Source organism: Ascaphus truei, chromosome 18 (genome assembly GCF_040206685.1).
Source record: "Ascaphus truei isolate aAscTru1 chromosome 18, aAscTru1.hap1, whole genome shotgun sequence".
Classification (NCBI taxonomy): Eukaryota; Metazoa; Chordata; class Amphibia; order Anura; family Ascaphidae; genus Ascaphus; species Ascaphus truei.
The window spans coordinates 28,176,574-28,200,085 of NC_134500.1; the positions used below are offsets into that span (position 1 = coordinate 28,176,574).

A 23,512-nucleotide genomic window follows, 5' to 3' on the forward strand; every position below is an offset into this window, starting at 1 on the left:
AGAGATGTAATAACACGCAGAGAGATGTAATAATGCTCAGAGAGATGTAATAACACGCAGAGCGATGTAATAACGCTCAGAGCGATGTAATAACACGCAGAGCGATGTAATAACGCGCAGAGCGATGTAATAACACGCAGAGCGATGTAATAACACGCAGAGAGATGTAATAACACGCAGAGCGATGTAATAACGCTCAGAGAGATGTAATAACACGCAGAGAGATGTAATAACGCTCAGAGAGATGTAATAACACGCAGAGCGATGTAATAACGCTCAGAGCGATGTAATAACACGCAGAGCGATGTAATAACGCGCAGAGCGATGTAATAACACGCAGAGCGATGTAATAACACGCAGAGCGATGTAATAACGCGCAGAGCGATGTAATAACACGCAGAGCGATGTAATAACGCTCAGAGCGATGTAATAACGCTCAGAGCGATGTAATAACGCTCAGAGCGATGTAATAACGCTCAGAGCGATGTAATAACGCGCAGAGCGATGTAATAACGCGCAGAGCGATGTAATAACGCTCAGAGAGATGTAATAACACGCAGAGAGATGTAATAACGCTCAGAGAGATGTAATAACACGCAGAGAGATGTAATAACGCTCAGAGAGATGTAATAACGCTCAGAGCGATGTAATAACGCTCAGAGAGATGTAATAACACGCAGAGAGATGTAATAACGCTCAGAGAGATGTAATAACACGCAGAGAGATGTAATAACGCTCAGAGAGATGTAATAACGCTCAGAGCGATGTAATAACGCTCAGAGCGATGTAATAACACGCAGAGCGATGTAATAACGCTCAGAGAGATGTAATAACGCTCAGAGAGATGTAATAACGCTCAGAGCGATGTAATAACGCTCAGAGAGATGTAATAACGCTCAGAGCGATGTAATAACACGCAGAGCGATGTAATAACGCTCAGAGAGATGTAATAACACGCAGAGCGATGTAATAACACGCAGAGCGATGTAATAACACGCAGAGCGATATAATAACACGCAGAGCGATGTAATAACGCTCAGAGAGATGTAATAACGCTCAGAGAGATGTAATAACGCTCAGAGAAATGTAATAACGCTCAGAGCGATGTAATAACGCTCAGAGAGATGTAATAACGCTCAGAGAGATGTAATAACGCTCAGAGCGATGTAATAACACGCAGAGCGATGTAATAACGCTCAGAGAGATGTAATAACACGCAGAGAGATGTAATAACGCTCAGAGAGATGTAATAACACGCAGAGAGATGTAATAACGCTCAGAGAGATGTAATAACGCTCAGAGCGATGTAATAACGCTCAGAGCGATGTAATAACACGCAGAGCGATGTAATAACGCTCAGAGAGATGTAATAACGCTCAGAGAGATGTAATAACGCTCAGAGCGATGTAATAACGCTCAGAGAGATGTAATAACGCTCAGAGAGATGTAATAACACGCAGAGCGATGTAATAACGCTCAGAGAGATGTAATAACGCTCAGAGAGATGTAATAACGCTCAGAGAGATGTAATAACGCTCAGAGCGATGTAATAACACGCAGAGCGATGTAATAACGCTCAGAGCGATGTAATAACGCTCAGAGAGATGTAATAACGCTCAGAGAGATGTAATAACGCTCAGAGCGATGTAATAACACGCAGAGCGATGTAATAACGCTCAGAGCGATGTAATAACGCTCAGAGAGATGTAATAACGCTCAGAGAGATGTAATAACGCTCAGAGAGATGTAATAACACGCAGAGAGATGTAATAACGCTCAGAGCGATGTAATAACGCTCAGAGCGATGTAATAACGCTCAGAGAGATGTAATAACGCGCAGAGAGATGTAATAACGCTCAGAGAGATGTAATAACGCTCAGAGAGATGTAATAACGCTCAGAGCGATGTAATAACGCTCAGAGAGATGTAATAACGCTCAGAGAGATGTAATAACGCTCAGAGCGATGTAATAACGCTCAGAGAGATGTAATAACGCTCAGAGCGATGTAATAACGCTCAGAGAGATGTAATAACACGCAGAGAGATGTAATAACGCTCAGAGAGATGTAATAACGCTCAGAGCGATGTAATAACGCTCAGAGAGATGTAATAACACGCAGAGAGATGTAATAACACACAGAGAGATGTAATATCGCTCAGAGAGATGTACTAACGCTCAGAGAGATGTACTAACGCTCAGAGAGATGTAATAACGCTCAGAGAGACGTAATAACGCTCAGAGAGACGTAATAACGCTCAGAGAGATGTAATAACGCGCAGAGAGATGTAATAACGCACAGAGAGATGTAATAACGCTCAGAGAGATGTAATAACGCTCAGAGAGATGTAATAACGCTCAGAGAGATGTAATAACGCTCAGAGAGATGTAATAACGCTCAGAGAGATGTAATAACGCTCAGAGAGATGTAATAACGCTCAGAGAGATGTAATAACGCTCAGAGAGATGTAATAACGCTCAGAGCGATGTAATAACGCTCAGAGCGATGTAATAACGCTCAGAGCGATGTAATAACGCTCAGAGAGATGTAATAACGCGCAGAGAGATGTAATAACGCTCAGAGAGATGTAATAACGCTCAGAGAGATGTAATAACGCTCAGAGAGATGTAATAACGCTCAGAGAGATGTAATAACGCTCAGAGCGATGTAATAACGCTCAGAGAGATGTAATAACACGCAGAGAGATGTAATAACGCTCAGAGAGATGTAATAACGCTCAGAGCGATGTAATAACGCTCAGAGAGATGTAATAACACGCAGAGAGATGTAATAACGCTCAGAGAGATGTAATAACGCTCAGAGCGATGTAATAACGCTCAGAGAGATGTAATAACACGCAGAGATGTAATAACGCTCAGAGAGATGTAATAACGCTCAGAGAGATGTAATAACGCTCAGAGCGATGTAATAACGCTCAGAGAGATGTAATAACGCTCAGAGAGATGTAATAACGCTCAGAGAGATGTAATAACGCTCAGAGCGATGTAATAACGCTCAGAGAGATGTAATAACACGCAAAGAGATATGACACGCAGAGCGATGTAATATCACGCAGAGCGATGTAATATCACGCAGAGCGATGTAATATCACGCAGAGCGATGTAATATCACGCAGAGAGATATGACACGCAGAGCGATGTAATATCACGCAGAGCGATGTAATATCACGCAGAGATGTAATAACGCGCAGAGAGATGTAATAACACGTCGAGAGATGTAATAACACACAGAGAGATATAATAACACGCAGAGAGATATAATAACACACAGAGCGGTATAATAACACGCAGAGCGGTATAATAACACGCAGGGCGGTATAATAACACACAGAGCGGTATAATAACACACAGAGCAGTATAATAACACACAGAGCGGTATAATAACACACAGAGCGGTATAATAACACACAGAGCGGTATAATAACACACAGAGAGATTTAATAACACGCAGAGATATATAATAACAGGCAGAGCGATATAATAACACGCAGAGCGATATAATAACACGCAGAGAGAGATAATAACACACAGACAGATATAATAACACGCAGAGCGATGTAATAACACGCAATGTGATGTAATAACACGCAGAGAGATGTAATAACACGCCAAGAGATGTAATGACACACAGAGAGATATAATAACAGGCAGTGTGATATAATACACACTGATCAATGAGATTGTAAGCTCTTCGGAGCAGGGACTCCTTTTCCTAAATATTACTTTTATGTCTGAAGCACTTCTCCCCTTTATGTGTTATTTGTATGATTATGACGTGTATTACTGCTGTGAAGCGCTATATAAAGACATACATACATACATACATACATACATACATAGAGATATAATAACCCACAGAGTGATAACACGCAGAGCGATAAAACAACACGCAGAGCGATATAATAACACGCAGAGATATAATAACACGCAGAGAGATATAATAACACGCAGAGATATAATATCACACAGAGATATAATAGCATGTAGACAGATATAATAACACGCAGAGCCACATAATAACACGCAGAGAGATATAATGACACGCCGAGAGATATAGGAACATGCAGAGTGATATAATAACACGCAGAGAGATATAATATCACGCAGGGAGCTATTACACGTAGAGAGATATAATAACACACAGAGCGATGTAATTACACGCAGAGAGATATAATGGCACGCAGAGCGATGCAATATCACGCAGAGCAATGTAATAACACGCAAAGAGATATGACACGCAGAGCGATGTAATATCACATAGAGAGATGTAATAACATGCTGAGATATAATATCATGCAGAGAGATATAATAACACGCAAAGCGATATAACACGCAGAGCGATATAATAACACGCAGAGCGATATAATAACACGCAGAGCAATATAATAACACGCAGCGATATAATAACACGCAGAGATATAATAACACACAGAGCAATGTAATTACACGCAGAGAGATATAGTGACACGCAGAGTGATATAGTAACACGCAGAGAGATATAATGACACACAGAGATATTTAATAACATGCAGAGATGTAAGAACACGTAGAGAGATGGTATAACACAGAGCGATATAATAACACGCATAGATATAATAACACGCAGAGTGATATAATACACATTGAAGGACATGCCGAGAGATATAGAAACATGCACAGTGATGTAACAACATACAGAGCGATACAGTAACACGCAGAGAGATATAATAACACGCAGAGAGATATAATAACACGCAGAGAGATATAATAACACGCAGAGAGATATAATAACACGCAGAGAGATATAATAACACACAGAGAGATATAATAACATGCAGAGAAATATAATAACACAGAGAGATATAATAACACACAGAGAGATATAATAACACACGGAGAGATATAATAAGACGCAGAGAGATATAATAACACGCAGAGTTATAATAACACGCAGAGATATAATAACACACAGAGAGATATAATAACACGCAGAGATATAATATCACACAGAGATATAATAGCATGTAGACAGATATAATAACACGCAGGGCGGTATAATAATAACACGCAGAGCGATATAATAATAACAAGCAGAGAGATATAACACGCAGAGAGATATAATTACACGCTGAGCTGTATAATAACACGCACAGAGATATAATAACACGTATAGTGGTATAATAATAACACTCAGAGCGGTATAATAACACGCAGAGATATAATAACACGCAGACAGATATAACAACAGGCAAAGCGATATAATACACATTGATCAATTAGATTGTAAGCTCTTCGGAGCAGGGACTCCTTTTCCTAAATGTTACTTTTATGTCTGAAGCACTTTTCCCCTTTATTTGTATTATTTGTTATTTATTATTTATATGATTGTCACGTATATTACTGCTGTGAAGCGCTATATAAATAAAGACATACATACATAGAGTGATAATAACCCACAGAGATATAATAACATACAGAGATATAACACACAGAGCGATATAACATGCAGAGCGATATAATAACACGCAGAGCGATATAACACGCAGATCGATATAATAACACGCAGAGCGATATAATAACACACAGAGATATAATAACACACAGAGATATAATAACACACAGAGCGATATAATAACACGCAATGCGATATAATAACATGCAGAGATATAATAACACACAAAGCGATATAATAACACACAGAGCTATCATAACACACAGAGATATAATAACACGCAATGCGATATAATAACACGCAGAGCGATATAATAACACGCAGAGCGATATAATAACACGCAGAGCGATATAATAACACGCAGAGCCACATAATAACACGCAGAGAGATATAATGACACGCCAAGAGATATAGTAACATGCAGAGTGATATAATAACACGCAGAGAGATATAATAACACACAGAGAGGTATAATAACACGCAGAGAGATATAATAACACGCAGAGAGATATAATATCACAGACATAATAACATGCAGAGTGATATAATAACACGCAGAGACATAATAACATGCAGAGCGATATAATAACACGCAGAGCGATATAATATCACACAGAGACATAATAACATGCAGAGCGATATAATAACACGCAGAGCGATATAATAACACACAGAGACATAATAACATGCAGAGTGATATACAGGCATACCCCGCTTTAAGGACACTCACTTTAAGTACACTCGCGAGTAAGTACATGTCGCCCAATAGGTAAACGGCAGCTCACGCATGCGCCTGTCAGCACGTCCTGAACAGTAATACCGGCTCCCTACCTGTACCGAAGCTGTGCGCAAGCGGGGAGACTATAGAGCCTGTTACACATGCGTTATTTACATCAGTTATGCACGTATATGACGATTGCAGTACAGTACATGCATCGATAAGTGGAAAAGGTAGTGCTTCACTTTAAGTACATTTTCGCTTTACATACATGCTCCGGTCCCATTGCATATGCTAATGCGGGGTATGCCTGTAATAACACGCAGAGCGATATAATAACACGCAGAGACATAATAACATGCAGAGCGATATAATAACACGCAGAGCGATATAATATCACACAGAGACATAATAACATGCAGAGCGATATAATAACACGCAGAGCGATATAATAACACACAGAGACATAATAACATGCAGAGTGATATAATAACACGCAGAGCGATATAATAACACGCAGAGATATAATAAAACGCAGAGCGATATAATAACACGCAGAGCGATATAATAACACGCAGAGCGATATAATAACACGCAGAGCGATATAATAACACGCAGAGAGATATAATAACACACAGCGCGGTATAATAACACGCAGAGAGATATAATAACACACAGAGCGATATAATAACACACAGAGATAATAACACACAGAGACATAATAACACGCAGAGCGATATAATAACATACAGAGATATAATAACACACAGAGATAATAACACGCAGAGCGATATAATAACATGCATAGATATAATAACACGCAGAGAGATATAATATCACGCAGGGAGCTATTACACGTAGAGCGACATAATAACATGCAGAGCGATATAATAACACGCAGAGATATAATAACACGCAGAGAGATATAATAACAAGCAGAGCGATATAATAACACGCAGAGCGATATAATAACACGCAGAGATATACTAACACGCAGAGATATAATAACACAGAGCGATATAATAACACGCAGAGATATACTAACACGCAGAGATATAATAACACGCAGAGATATAATAACACACAGAGTGATATAATAACACGCAGAGCGATATAATAACACGCAGAGATATAATAAAACGCAGAGCGATATAATAACACGCAGAGAGATATAATAACACACAGAGCGATATAATAACACACAGAGATAATAACACACAGAGACATAATAACACGCAGAGCGATATAATAACATACAGAGATATAATAACACACAGAGATAATAACACGCAGAGCGATATAATAACACGCATAGATATAATAACACGCAGAGAGATATAATATCACGCAGGGAGCTATTACACGTAGAGCGACATAATAACATGCAGAGCGATATAATAACACGCAGAGATATAATAACACGCAGAGAGATATAATAACAAGCAGAGCGATATAATAACACGCAGAGCGATATAATAACACGCAGAGATATACTAACACGCAGAGATATAATAACACAGAGCGATATAATAACACGCAGAGATATACTAACACGCAGAGATATAATAACACGCAGAGATATAATAACACACAGAGTGATATAATAACACGCAGAGATATAATAACACGCAGAGCGATATAATAACACGCAGAGATATAATAACACGCAGAGCGATATAATAACACGCAGAGATATAATAACACGCAGAGATAATAACACACAGATATAATAACACGCAGAGCGATATAATAACATGCAGAAAGATATACCACGCAGAGCGATATAATAACATGCAGAAAGATATACCACGCAGAGCGATATAATAACATGCAGAAAGATATACCACGCAGAGCGATATAATAACATGCAGATAGATATACCACGCAGAGAGCTATAACAACACATAGAGAAATATAATACCACGCAGAGACATAATAATACGCAGAGATATAATAACACACATAGATATAATAACACGCTGAACTATAAATCACATAATAATAACACTTATTATTTCTTATATACTGTATCTCTATAAGGGGTCAGTCCCTCCTAGGGGCAAAGTGTACTAATTGCAGTGACAGGGTTAAGGGGTCACATCTGGGTGACTGATGCCTTTCCCCCAAATCTGCCCCCTATAAGTATTATTAAATCCTTATTAAAGTTATTATAGAAACACGGGGAGCTGAGACTTGGGAGGGGGCTGATTTCCTTGCGCTGCCCCCTTGTGTCTGACGTCTGTTTGTGTTCAACAAGAGTTTGAACAGGCAAAGCCCCCTCTCTCCCCCTCCCCTTATCTGTATTGGATCTCTGATAATCTGATAAAGGGGGGAGGGGATAAGGAGAAAGGAAACAATTAATTGAGAAACACTCCCCCCACTCAGAGGCTTTGAAGAAATGCCATGTGTAATTAATCTCCAGATAAACAAGAACAGCCAAAGCTTTGCTTTTAGAACGGTTACATCTGTGTAAGGAAGAGAACCCCTTGATAAAAGATTGATTTTCCGTCAAATACAAAGGATTGCACCGGGAGAGGCTCCCCGGGGGCCTAACTGCACAGGCACAAAGCTCTCTCCCCACCCCTCACCATATACTTTTTCCCCTCTCTCCCCACCCGCTCTTCCTTCCCCACTTCCCCCCCTTTTTCTCTCTCCCAAGTCTCTGTTTGTCTCCCTACCTTCCTCTCTCACACAGACTCACTCTCTCTCCCATTCTTCCTTCCCCGTTTCTCCCTCTATCCCCTTTTCCCTCTTTCTCCCCCCTCCTTCTCTCTGCCAGTCTCTCCCCTTCCCGCCACGTTTCCCTACGTTGCCCCCTCTCCCCTCTTTCCTTCCCCCTCTCTTCCACACCTCTCTCTTACCCTCCATCTCTCTCCCTCCCCCCTCCATCCCTCCCCATCTGCCTACCTCCCTCCTTCCTTCCCTCTCTCCCTCCCTCTCCTCTCTTTCCCTCCATCTCTCCCTCCCCTCTCTCTCCCCCCCATCTGCCTACCTCCCTCCTCTCTCCCTCCTTCCTTCCCTCTCTCCCTCTCCTCTCTTTCCCTCCATCTCTCCCTCCCCTCTCTCTCCCCCCCATCTGCCTACCTCCCTCCTCTCTCCCTCCTTCCCTCTCCCTCCATCCCTCCTCTCTCTCTCCCTCCCCCTTTCTCTCCTTCTGAACCCGGTTACATAACAGACAAGCTTTTCCAAATCCTGCAACTCAGTCGCCCAAATCCCTGCGGCTTAAACGCTGCCCGGCAGAAAACAAATCGTCCAGGAATCCCTTGCGTACCCCCCCTCCCCCCCCCCGTCTCTCCCCGCGAACGCCCCCCCCCCCAATTATATCTCCGTCTTAATGAAAAAGGCATCTACGGCTCAGATATACTACAAAGCTGGCACCCGGTCCGCCATCTTTCAAACGCCCGTTTCAATCTTTGAATTGGTAATGCTATGAGGCTCCATTCTAACGGCTAAGGCCGCGTCCATGCTCAGCGCAACCGCGAACAAATGCCTCAATGAGGACAGCCATGAGCGGGCAACGGCGCTGTCAATTCTTTGCCTGATGGCAAATGTGATGTTGTCGCGCGACGGCCGGGACGCGTGGGCGGTCCAGACTTCGCCACGCGTCTCCCCCTAGGCCACACATGGGCTCTGCTGCAGGCGCGCCTAGCCTGGCCACGGCCTAACTCCCGTGAAGAGACGTTAACGCGCAGTTAACTGTTCCCTAATGTCTTCCGCGCCATGTTACACAGGGGCGGCAGGTTGTGGCGTCTCGTTGCTGTTCACGGGTGCTTTAAAGATGGCCGCCCTCTTGCTCTGGCTACTTGATTGGAGGATAGTTCTGTTAACTTGAGAGGGTCTGAGGGTCACCGTTTTAATCCCATGTTATACATTTTATCAGCCTGTATCATTGTACAGGATAGATACACAGATTATCTATATTCAGATAGGATATATATATATATATATACATATATATATATATATACACATACCTATATATACACAAATTATACATATATATGAGAGAGAGAGGTACAAGTGTATAATATACTGCTAATAATAAGGTTGATACAATAATACAGTATGTGTATATATATATATATATATATATATATATATATATATATATATATATAATTATAATATATGTTATTACGGTTTGTAATGATTATATATATATATATATATATATATATATATATATATATATATATATAAAATATACACATTATATGACTATTATAATAGGTACAGAGCTTACACTCTCTATATATTAATATATAACAGTGTTGGGCACAGAATGGATTACATCACTGTTAGGCATTGAATATCTAATCTTCTGTAATAAATGAGACTGCTATTATTATGAATATATTATATTATTGTTATATGTATATTAATATTATTGTATTATATTCAGTCATTCATGTATTATTCATTTATAATAATAATAATTATTATTATGCAGACCAGAATCAAAGGGGTTAATCGCTTGTGATTTTCTCCCCCTCCGTTTTGAAGACAGTTTCCTCTGAAAGTCAGCGCGGATTTATACATTATTTATAAGAGTAATTAAAGTTGCAGACTTATTTCCACCATGCAAGGCACATCTTTCAAACTATTCTTTTTTACACTGGAAAATCCTTCTTTTTTTTTTTCCCCCTTATCCCAAAAGAAGAGACGGATGTCTTTCAGATCAGAAGACGCGGGACGAAATGCAGAAAAACATACTTATTATAATGTCCTCCCCATCTGCACCAGGCGTGTGCGAAACCCTACACACGCGTGTTCTAGCCGACCGCCCGGGAATTCACAACAGCGTCTGACAAATTAGCATACAATAAAAAAAAATATATATATATATATATATATATATATATATATATATATATTGCAGCACAACAGATCAAATTCGACAGCTATATTTCGTGTCCAACTTTTAACACAATCAGGCCAGTAGTAAATACTAAGAGTTTATTTATTGAAAGAAATGTTTGTGCAACAACATTTCACCACTGAAAAGTAACACACAGCGTCACAAAGTGCGCGCGGTGTGAGGTCGCGGTGTGACTTATACACGTGACGCGCGGATCGATGTATGAAATTATTTGGTGCGTCGCGCTGAATACCGGATTTATACAATTTATATTAAAACACAATTCTGTGTATAGTTTATTTATAACGAGAGTTGGGAAATATCAGCTATTAGTGTCATATTATTTATAGTCGCCATACTGTGACAGTAACACATTGTGTCACTTATATAATGACACGTCGGCATATATCTAATCACCATACTGCGACAGTAACACATTGTCACCTATATAATGACACGTCCGCGCTGCGTCAGATACATTTTTGGGCTGATACAAAGCGACTTAATTCTGCGCCAACGCTATTAACTGACTTTTTAGGGAAACTCGGCGGGGGATTCTCAGAAACGTCCTTTTTTAGTACATCCCATTACCTTCAGTACGCCCAGCGCCACCATTTCTGTGCGCCCAGCGCTGCCATTTCTGTGCACCCAGCGACGCCAACTAAACTAGCGCCAAAACCAACTAAAAAACTATTTGGTGACGCTGCTGGCGCAGACGGAGAAATTTCCGGTTAGTACAGAGAAGCGCACAAGTGCAATTTAAAATGAGATTTTCCTGCGGCCAAAAAGCCGTTTGCTCCGCTTAGTACACTGGGCCCATTGTACGATATTATGATATCCTGGTTAATATTATGCAATGTGCACCTATGTAATCTCAGCAGCCCGCGCGCTACACAACATTATCCACGGTCAGCGCGTTTTCCAACCACTTCTCGTTCTGAACGCACACTTTATAAATCCCTATTATGCACTGGGTGTTTAGAGAAATAATAAAGTATATTTTATATATAGCATAACAGACATTTACATATAATATACAGGTCGTCCTCGTTATCCAACGTTTCACTTTACAACGAGTGGCATATCCAACGCTTTACAATGCAACACTTAGGCTGCGTCCATAGGACTTCCGCCCGTCCGGGGGCGTGTCGGGGGGGGGGGGGAGGGGGAGGCCTGTGACATCACGGAGCTGGGTCGCCCTCATTGGGCGAACCGCTCACGTGACCGGCCCTGCGCTCCCGTGAGCGCAAAAATCTATCTTTTGAATAAGATCTACGGTTCCGCACACTTGCGGAAGCGTGCGCGAGCCCCTGCTAAAGCCGCTCTCATTGCGGCTGCAGGGGCTCACTGAGAAGCGTCAGCGCGCCTCAGCACGGGTCAGCGCTCCTGGACGCAGCCTAAGGGCCGTTTTTCGACGCTGGAAAGCGTTATCCAACGCTCACCGCCACTGATTAACATGGGACTTACGTTACAGCGGATTCACTATCGAATGCTACTTCCAGAACGGGTTCCGGTGGATAACCGAGGACCGCCTGTACGTATATTTGAGGAAGGTCACTCTTTGATGACCGAAACGTTGGATGTGGTGCCATGTTAATCTGAATACAGTTCTTCTGGATTTCCCTGGCTGTGTGCTGTCTCGTTTTTCCCGGACTCCCATCTGGTAAAATGTATCTGTGTATATATATATATATATATCTGTGTATATGGGACAAGCATCAGCATTATTTCTGTTTACAGTGTGCCAACTGAGTTTCTATTTTTTTATATATATATACATATATATACACATATATACACACACACACAGTGTGATTGAAGATACTGTATACGTTAGAATATTTGACATAAGATGTGCATTGAGTGTCATTTTCAAATGTTTACTAATTGGTTTGATGGTATTTAAACTCATTCAGTTCTTACACAATGTAATAATATTTTGCGTATTGACATGTCTATTCAGAATTAAAAGTGGATAGCGTCAAAATGTGTCTGCATTACTTTGAGCAACCCTATATACACATACAGACATATATATATACATACACACACACACACACACACACACACACACACACACACACACACACACACACACACACACACACACACACACACACACACACACACACACACACACACACACACACACACACTCTATAGATACAATGTATGGATATGCAGTAACACACACCATTATCCCATACTATATAAAGGACATTACATTGAATCAATGTGCCATGACCATCCTACAATACATAACCCCAGTCAAAGTGGAATAAAGTTCCCCCCTTTCTCCGCTAAGGGGTTAACGCTGTCACCCTGCGTAACCCAGACCTGCCCCGTGAACGAAAAAGATGGTGGACGCCTCGGTTAACCCCTTCTTGCCTGCACGGCTGTTCCTCTAAATGAGCTTGGTTTTGTATCTTGGCAGCTTGACCCTTTTTTGGGGAAGGGGGACGCACGACGTCAACCCCTCCTGGCACTTCAGTGGTTACGACCTCGGTTGGGCAAGTTCCCCCGCCCCCCGCACCCCACAGAAAGCAGTTGCGCGGTGCCCACGGGCGACTTCCGTACAATCACCCGCGTCCATCTCCCAGCGGGGCGAGAGAAAGACGATGGGGGATTTGGGACGACATCCAAAGTGGTACCCATTCCCCGCCCCTCCCTCCCATTACCGCATCCCGCCACCTTCTATGCATTCAAACTTTGCTGCTGTCACACACAGAAGTCTGCAGGTTGGGGACAAGGTCCTTTACATGGTCACACCCCCACAACCCCAGCATCCCATCTGTGCAGGGCACACACCCTCTCTCTCTCCTCCCACCCATTGCTGAAAGGGTTAATAGGCGAAAACAAGCTGTCAAACTTTTACCAGCGCTATTTCACACTCCTCTTTCCCCGTCCCTCTATCCCACCTCTTCTTCCCCTCCATGAATCTGTGCTGACATCCCCTGTTCTCCTCTCCCCCACCTCCCTTTTTGGGTACCTCTGTTGGTGCTGCTTGGGTAACTGTGCCTGCCAGTTGCCCCAGCCGGTACCCCTCTCCTGGCAGGTTCCTGGGGTTCCTTGGGGTGTTGTTGGGGGGTTGCTTCACTCATCCTGGGCTCCAGGGCTGGATCAGGGCTCACAGGAGAGGAGGAGGGCTCCATTCTTCCCAAATCCTATAGACACCCTATAGACTCTGTAGGGTTTATTTCTTTTCTTCTTCTTGGGATTAGGATGCCCCAGTGTTCCAGATTGCTGGGAGGAGGCTCATGGACTCTCCCTCTGTCTCTGTGTCAGTGCAACTCTATGGTAGAGGGAAGGAAGGAGGGAGAGAGACAGAGGGAGAGAAGGAGAGAGTGTCTGGGAGATGTGAGAAGTTACCGCTTGTGGCCACAGGGAGCACTAGAGAGACATGATGTGACTGTGGAAGGGCACATGTACAGTATGGGAAGTGTATATATATAGCACTGATATGGGAGATGTACAGTATGGGAAGTGTATATATAATCGCACTGATATGGGAGGGTGTACAGTATGGGATATGTATATATAGCACTGATATGGGAGGGTGGACAGTATGGGATGTGTATATATAGCACTGATATGGAGGGTGTACAGTATGGGATGCGTGTGTTTATATACAGTAGCACTGATATGGGAGGGTGTACAGTATGGAATTTGTATATATAGCACTGATATGGGAGGATGTACAGTATGGGAAGTGTATATATAGCACTGATATGGGAGGGTGTACAGTATGGGATGTGTGTGTATATAAAACACTGATATGGGAGGGTGAACAGTATGTATGCGTGTGCATATATAGCACTAATATTGGAGGGTGTACAGTATGGGAAGCGTGTGTATATATAGCACTGATATGGGAGATGTAAAGTATGGGAAGTGTGTATATATAGCATTGATATGGGAGGGTGTACAGTATGGGATGTGTGTATATATAGCACTGATATGGGGGGTGTACAGTATGGGACGTGTGTATATATAGCACTGATATGGGAGATGTACAGTATGGAGGTGTGCATATATAGCACTGTTATGGGAGGGTGTACAGTATGGGATGTGTGTATAAGTAGCACTGATATGGGAGGGTGTACAGTATGGTATGTGTATCTATAGCACTGATTTGTGAGGGTGTACAGTATGGGATGTGTATATATATATATATAGCACTGATGTGGGGTGTACAGTATGGGATGTGTGTATAAATAGCACTGATATGGGAGGATGTACAGTATGGTATGTGTATCTATAGCACTGATTTGTGAGGGTGTACAGTATGGGATGTATATATATATATATATATATATATATATATATATATATATAGCACTGATGTGGGGGGTGTACAGTATGGGATGTGTGTATATATAGCATTGCTATGGAAGGGTGTACAGTATGGGATGTGTGTGTGTGTGTATATATAGCACTGATATGGAGGTGTACAGTATGGGATGTGTGTGTATATATATATATATATATATATATATATATATATATATATATATATATATATAAACCATACAATACCATTTGAAGCACGAGATCAGGAGACAGCACTCTGGTAAGTTTGATCACAAGTTTTTGTATTGAAAAAGACACATAAACCGACGTTTCGGTCCCCCAGTGGGACATTTCTCAAGGTGGTGCCACTGGGGGAAACGTCGGTTTATGTGTCTTTTTCAATACAAAAACTTGTGATCAAACTTACCAGAGTGCTGTCTCCTGATCTCGTGCTTCAAACGGTATCGTATGGTTTATTATTGCTTTATGGGACAAGCACCCAATTTTTTCTACTTGCAAGTGGAGTGCCGGCTGCTTCTGTGGATTCTATATATATATATATATATATATATATATATATCTATCTCAATCATCGATATGGGATGGTGTACAGTATGGGATGCGTGTGTATATAGAGCACTGATATGGGGGTGTACAGTATGGGATTTGTGTGTATATATAGAGCTGATATGGGAAGGTGTACAGTATGGTATGCGTGTATATAGAGCACTGATATGGGAGGATGTACAGTATGGTATGCGTGTATATATAGCACTGATATGGGAGGGTGTACAGTATGGGATGTGTGTGTATATATAGCACTGATATGGGAGGATGTACAGTATGGTATGCGTGTATATATAGCACTGATATGGGAGGGTGTACAGTATGGGATGTGAGTGTATATATAGCACTGATATGGGAGGGTGTACAATATGGGATGCGTGTGTATATATAGCACTGATATGGAGGTGTACAGTATGGGATGTGTGTGTATATATAGAGCTGATATGGGAAGGTGTACAGTATGGGATGTGTGTATATATAGCACTGATATTGGAGGATGTACAGTATGGGATGTGTGTATATATATATAGCACTGATATGGGAGGATGTACAGTATGGTATGCGTGTATATATAGCACTGATATGGGAGGGTGTACAGTATGGGATGTGTGTGTGTATATATAGCACTGATATGGGAGGGTGTACAGTATGGGATGCGTGTGTATATAGAGCACTGATATGGGGGTGTACAGTATGGGATGTGTGTGTATATATAGAGCTGATATGGGAAGGTGTACAGTATGGGATGTGTGTATATATAGCACTGATATGGGAGGATGTACAGTATGGGATGTGTGTATATATAGCACTGATATGGGAGGATGTACAGTATGGTATGTGTGTATATATAGCACTGATATGGGAGGATGTACAGTATGGTATGCGTGCATATAGAGCACTGATATGGGAGGATGTACAGTATGGGATGTGTGTGTATATATAGCACTGATATGGGAGGATGTACAGTATGGGATGTGTGTGTATATATAGCACTGATATGGGAGGATGTACAGTATGGGATGTGTGTATATATAGCACTGATATGGGAGGATGTACAGTATGGTATGTGTGTATATATAGCACTGATATGGGAGGATGTACAGTATGGGATACGTGCATATAGAGCACTGATATGGGAGGGTGTACAGTATGGGATGTGTGTATATATAGCACTGATATGGGAGGATGTACAGTATGGTATGCGTGCATATAGAGCACTGATATGGGAGGGTGTACAGTATGGTGTGTGTATATATAGCACTGATATGGGAGGATGTACAGTATGGTATGCGTGCATATAGAGCACTGATATGGGAGGGTGTACAGTATGGTATGTGTGTATATATAGCACTGATATGGGAGGATGTACTGTATGGTATGCGTGCATATAGAGCACTGATATGGGAGGGTGTACAGTATGGGATGTGTGTATATATAGCACTGATATGGGAGGATGTACAGTATGCGTGCATATAGAGCACTGATATGGGAGGGTGTACAGTATGGGATGTGTGTGTATATATAGCACTGATATATGCCATATCTGTACTTGCCATAGCAAGTACATGCAGTCCATCACGGGTGCCCCTAGTGGGCGTGACCGTGACGGCGCTGCAGAGCGATGGAGCGGTCGCGATCGCCGGTAGTCAAAGGATTTTTTTTCGGCTCACGGCCACGCCTCTGCCACGTCCCCGGTCGCCCTCTCGTCTCCTGCACCACCGTGCAGGAATCGCTATTACAACGGTGACGACTGACGTCACGTGGTCGTGTCGCCGTAGTCTGCACTATAAGCGCAGCATAGGGGATGATCCCGTGTCCTTTGTACTACCCTTAGGGTGAATAGTTGTACTGTATGTATGTATTAGGACCTGCAGATTGGGCGTGCCATGAAGTGGCTGCAGGCTTATAACCTTTTGGCCAAAGGGTTTAACTAAATGACCTTACTCATGAGCAGATAAGCACTGAGGGGTTTGTACTATATGTTGTGTCATATTGTATGTTGCGCTGGCCTTTCTGTTTTAGATGTATGTATGTATGTATATATGTATGTATATAGCACCATTAATATACAAAGCGCTAATAGCAGTAATACACGTGACAATCATATAAATAACAAATAATACAAATGACAGATCATGGGAATAAGTGCTTCAGACATAAAAAGTAACATTTACGAAGAGGAGTCCCTGCTCCGAAGAGCTTACAATCTAATTGGTAGGAAGAACGTACAGAGACAGTAGGAAGGTATTCTGGTAAGTGCGTCTGCAGGGGCCAAGGTTTATGTATCAGGTGTATAGTATTAGCCACGGTGCTACTCATATGCTTCGTTAAGCAAGTGTGTCTTAAGGTGGGCAGAGAGGGTGCTAATTGGATATTGAGGGGAAGGGCATTCCAGAGGTATGGGGCAGTCAGTGGGAAAGGTTTAAGGCGGGAGAGGGCTTTAGCTACAAAGGGGGTAGAGAGAAGACTTCCTTGAGCAGAACGCGTCGGGATGGTGCATAACGAGAAATTAGGGCTGAGTTGTAAGGAGGGGCAGAAGAGTGTAAAGCTTTAAAAGTGAGGAGGAGAATTGAGTGCGAGATGCGGATTTGATAGAAAGCCATGAGAGGGATTTCAGAAGGGGAGACGCCGAGACAGATTTAGGAAAGAGTAGAGTGATTCTGGCAGCAGCGTTTAGGATAGATTGTAGGGGAGACAGGTGAGAGGCAGGAAGGCCGGACATCAGGAGGTTACAGTAATCAAGACGAAAGAGAATGAGGGCCGGTGTCTTAGCACTCGAGCAACAGAGGAAAGGGCGTATCTTTGTAATATTGTGGAGGAAAAGCGACAGGTTTTAGATACGTTTTGAATGTGAGAGAGGAGTCGAGCATCGGCTAGCATGCCTACCTCTGCTGCAGGCGGCTCCATCAAATGCTTCCCCGACTCCTTGCCAGAGTTGGAGGGCGAACCCTGTAGTCCGGAGCTACCAGTTTAGAGATTAGCACGTCTTGTTGCGGTTCCCGGTAGGTATTCCGCACTCCTCACACCGCAGAACGATCCAGTTCTTGGTCCAGGACCGATACTTGGCTGGCATCTTTGTAGTCTTGTTTTGTTCGTTGACTAAGCTACATTGACTGGTAAGGGTGTGTGTCTGAGTACTGTACCGTTGTAACTCTGTGTTCTGTGGTCTTCAAAATGGAGACCTCACTCAAGACAGATATTTCCTGAAGAATATCGGTGCAGGGCCTGGCGATCCCACCGCTGCTACCAAGAAAATAAGCCTGCAATGAGAAGACCAGGACTTATACCAGGGATCAATATCGCCAGGCAGAAACACGAGAGTTTATAAAATTAACAGCAATTAACAACAGTACAACAGTACATATACACAGAGAACACTCAGACTTAACTTGGGGTAACTGGGAGCACCCTATAACCTAGGTGCAGGACCCCCGTTAGGAAGTTTTCCCCAATCTGCTCCCACCCTGTGCTGAAGAAGTTACCTCTTCAGCAGCCCCAGACCAACTGACACTCAGGTCTCCGAATTCTGAGACCTCCAACTGTCACCAGTGTCATCAGCAAAGATGGAGTGTTTATATTGTATATAGCACTGATATGGGGGTGTGTACCGTATGGGATGTGTGTATAAATAGCACTGATATTGGAGGATGCAAATGAGCACACAGTGCACCTTTTGTCTCAAGACCACATTACATGGAAAACCCTTAAGGCAATGCATGCTGCTTTAAACACGGCTTTTAAACATAGCCTAGGATGAGATGCGAAGCCAATAAACCCACTCGCAGACTGTTTCGACCTTGTGGGTCTCATCAGTGTGAGGTTGGTTGTGCTGGCTTTGCAATTTGAGACATGAGTAGGTCTCAAATGAGTAGGTTTTCCATGTAATGTGGTTTTGAGACAAAAGGTGGCACTGTGTGCTCATTTGCATGTCATTTCCCAGAATCCCTTGCTGCAGTGGAAGCACTATGCTAGGTGATAATGGCGAAAAACAGGGCTGCAGACCTGTCTAAGACATGTGAATGTGCTCACAAGTAATAATTTTATACGCTATATGCTATACGGTGGAGGGTTTTTAGTCACCTTTTTACCCACCATAACTTAAATAATGTGCGGTTCCTAGTCCGGAATGGCACCGCCCTCCACTGTCACATGTGCTCACCACAAAATGGACTAGACCGCAGGGCTGAAGTGGGGATGTATACAACCACCGCCCTGCAACCACGGGCCCAGGTCCGGCATGTGTAGTCCGAGTCGTATAGCTGGTTTAGGGTAGGAGAGTTTGGGTATGTCGTGGTACTTGCCGTGGCCCGGGGTTGGAGAGAGAAGAGTAGTCGATATACGTAAGCCGTGGTCAAGGAGAGAGCGGGAATCCAATAGCAAGCCGAAGTCCAGGGGTACAGAAGAGACAGGTCCAGGTACAAGCAGGGGTCACAACACAGGTCAGGCAAGGCACTAGAAAAAGGCAAGACAACACAGCAGTGAGCACAGCACATAAACCTAAGTATATGCTCAGCAATGTGCACAGGAATCAGGAAGGTAAATAAAGGGAGTGAGAACCAATCAGGAGGCTGCAAACAGAATAAGGTCAGACAAAGGCTGTGAGCCAATATGAGGAGAGGAGATTGGCCGCAGGTGAGAGGCAGCTGATACCCTTCCTGGTATCGGCTGTCGTGCGGGCGCGCGCAGGTGGAGTGCGGCGTGGGGCGAGCGTGTCACCAGTGAGTGCAGGCGCAGTCAGGGGTCTGAGCACACCGCGGGTACCGCCACGTACCACATCAGGAGGCGGAGCCTAGCCGCGATCCTAACAATACCGCCCTCTTCAGGGGAGACCTCCGGACGATGGCTTCAGGGGGTACTTGTGGTGGAATGCTCGGATCAGTCTGGAGGTGTGTACCTGTTCCCGAGGGATCCACTCACGTTCCTCAGGGCCGAAGCCCCTGCAATGGACGAGGTACTGTAGTCTTCCCCTAGATACCCTGGAATCGAGGATGGTTTGCACCTCGAACTCCTGTTGACCCTCCACAAGAATCGGCTGAGGAGGCAAGTCCCTAGTGGTGGATTGATGATCTGGAATAAAGGGTTTGAGGAGCGATGAGTGAAATACGGAAGGGATCTTCATAGTAGTTGGCAGTTTAACCAACGGGGTTGACCCTTTCCGTAATGACAAAAGGTCCTATGAACCGAGGTGCCAGTTTGGGTGAAGTGACCTTGAGTCGAATATTCTTGGTCGACAGCCAAACCTTCTGTCCAAGAGAGTAAGTAGGAGTTTCCCGACGGTGACGATTGGCTTGTCTCTTTTATATGGCGACGGCATGTCTCAAATTCTGTTGGATCTTCTCCCACGACTCCTGGAGGTGCTGGATTCTGTCCTCTGTAGCAGGGACCCGGAATCTGGAGACTGTGGAGGGGAGAGCTGAGGGGTGGAACCCATAGTTGATGAAGAAAGGGGATTGTTGCGAAGATTCGTTCCGCAGATTATTATGTGAAAACTCCGCCCATGGGAGGAGATCCGCCCAATTGTCCTGAGCATCAGAAATAAAACAACAAATGAATTGTTCCAAGGACTGTTTTGTTCGTTCCGTTTGCCCATTGGTCTGTGGGTGATACCCTGAAGAAAAGTGCAGCGAAATGCCCAGTCTTGGCAGAAGGCCCTCCAGAATCTGGAAATGAATTGTGAGCCTTCATCAGAGACTATGACTTGCGGAGTACCATGGAGTCTGAAGATTTCCTTAATGAAGACCTCCAATATTTTACGAGCGCTGGGCAAGCCTTTGAGAGGAATGAAGTGCGCCTGCTTAGAAAAACGATCCACGACCACCAGAATGGTATCCATCTCCTTAGAGCTGGGTAGCTCAATGATGAAGTCCATCGAGAAATGCGTCCAGGGACGTTCTGGGATTGGTAGTGGCTGTAGAAGCCCCGGTCGTCTGTTGCGAGGCGTCTTAATCTGGGCACATGTTGCACAAGACGAGACAAAATTCTTGATATTCTTTTGCATAATTGGCCACCAGAAGGTACGCTCCAAAAGATCGATTGTTCTCCTTGTGCCAGGATGACCAGCCGCTTTGGATGTGTGACCCAATTCCATCACTCTCCTGTGGCCTTCCGGAATGTTAAGTTGAGCCCACGTGATGTCCGGCAGGACGTCGAAGGTGTTGGCCGATAGAACACAGGCTTGAGGCAGAATTGTCTCGTGACGATCCTCTGACTTGTCCTCCACCAGAAATTGTCGGGAGAGTACATCGGCTTTTATGTTCTTAGACCCAGAAATGTACGATATAATGAAATTAAAACGGGTGAAGAATAACGACCACTGTGCCTGTCGTGAACCCAAGCGACCCGCACCTTCAATGTAAAGAAGGTTCTTGTGGTCGGTCAGGATAGTGACAGGGATCTCTGTACCCTCGAGAAGAAGTCTCCTTTTTCATGGGCCATCTTGATCGCGAGAAGTTTGCGATTACTCACGTCGTAGTTCTTCTCAGCGGTAGAATTTTTTTAAAGGAGGCACAGGGATGCAATCGGGCCTGAGGGTTCTTCCTCTGGGAAAGTATTGCTCCTGCTCCCACGTCGGAGGCATCTACTTCAAGCGTGAACGGTAACCCTGGGTCTGGATGTACCAGGATGGGTGCAGAGGAAAAGGCTTTCTTTAATTTTTCAAAGGCTGTGGTAGCCTCGGGAGACCAGTGCGCTGGATCGGCTCATTTTTGGGTTAAATCCGTGATGGGAGCTACCACTGAAGAGAAGTTTTGGATAAATCTCCGGTAATAATTTGCGAACCCGAGAAATCTTTGAACGGCTTTCAGAGATAACGGGCGCGGCCAGTCCATGACTGCTTTGACCTTGACGGGATCCATGGCGAGCCCTGTGTCAGAGATAATATACCCCAGGAAGGAAGTTGAGGTCTGAAATTGGCATTTCTCCAGTTTGGCGAAGAGATTAGTTTCCCGCAGTCTTTGGAGGACCTGTTTCATATGTCCTGAGCGTTCTTGAATAGATTTGGAGAAGATCAAGATGTCGTCCAGGTACACGATTACATGTTGGTGTAGGCTGTCCCTGAAGATTTCGATCACGAAGTCCTGGAACACGGCATGTGCAATGTAGAGACTAAAGTGCCTTATGAGGAACTTGTTGTGCCCATCGTAAGTATTGAAGGCCATCTTCTACTCGTCTCCTTGAAGAATTCTTACCAAGTTCTGGGCCCCTCGCAGATCCAACTTGGTAAAAATGGTGGCCCCCAGTACCCTATCGAGCAGCTCGAAAATCAACGGAAGAGGATACCGATTCTTGATTGTTATCTTGAGACCGCGGTAGTCGATGCAAGGCCTGAGTGAGCCATCCTTTTTTTTACAAAAAAGAAACCTGCGCCAGCGGGTGAAGAGGACTTTCGGATGAAACCCCTCTGGAGGTTTTCTTGAATATACTGTCTCATGGCCTTGGTCTCGGGGGGGACAGTGGGTAAGAGTTCCCCTAGGTGGGGTGGCGCCAGCAGCAGGTCGATAGGTCAGTCAAATCCTCAAAATAAAACTTGACCCTCTCAACCTACCGCTGACCGACTCAACCGCCACGTCGCCGGGCGACCACCCTCTGGCGGGCAGCCACCCTAGACTGCGCCGCTGCGCTTCTTCCTGC

The 23,512-nt window shown here is 43.7% G+C and overlaps 1 protein-coding gene across 1 annotated transcript in view; it reads right to left on the reverse strand.

Annotated features, from left to right (window-relative positions):
• Window positions 1-19,221, reverse strand: part of LOC142469192 (nuclear receptor ROR-alpha A-like) — a 344,736-nt gene extending 325,515 nt beyond the window's left edge. Inside the window, 2 exon segments of the mRNA XM_075576155.1 lie at window positions 14,016-14,318; window positions 18,770-19,221. Coding sequence (XP_075432270.1) covers window positions 14,016-14,178 — 163 coding nt within the window. The 5' untranslated portion in view covers window positions 14,179-14,318; window positions 18,770-19,221.
• Window positions 19,222-23,512: the final 4,291 nt, after the last annotated feature.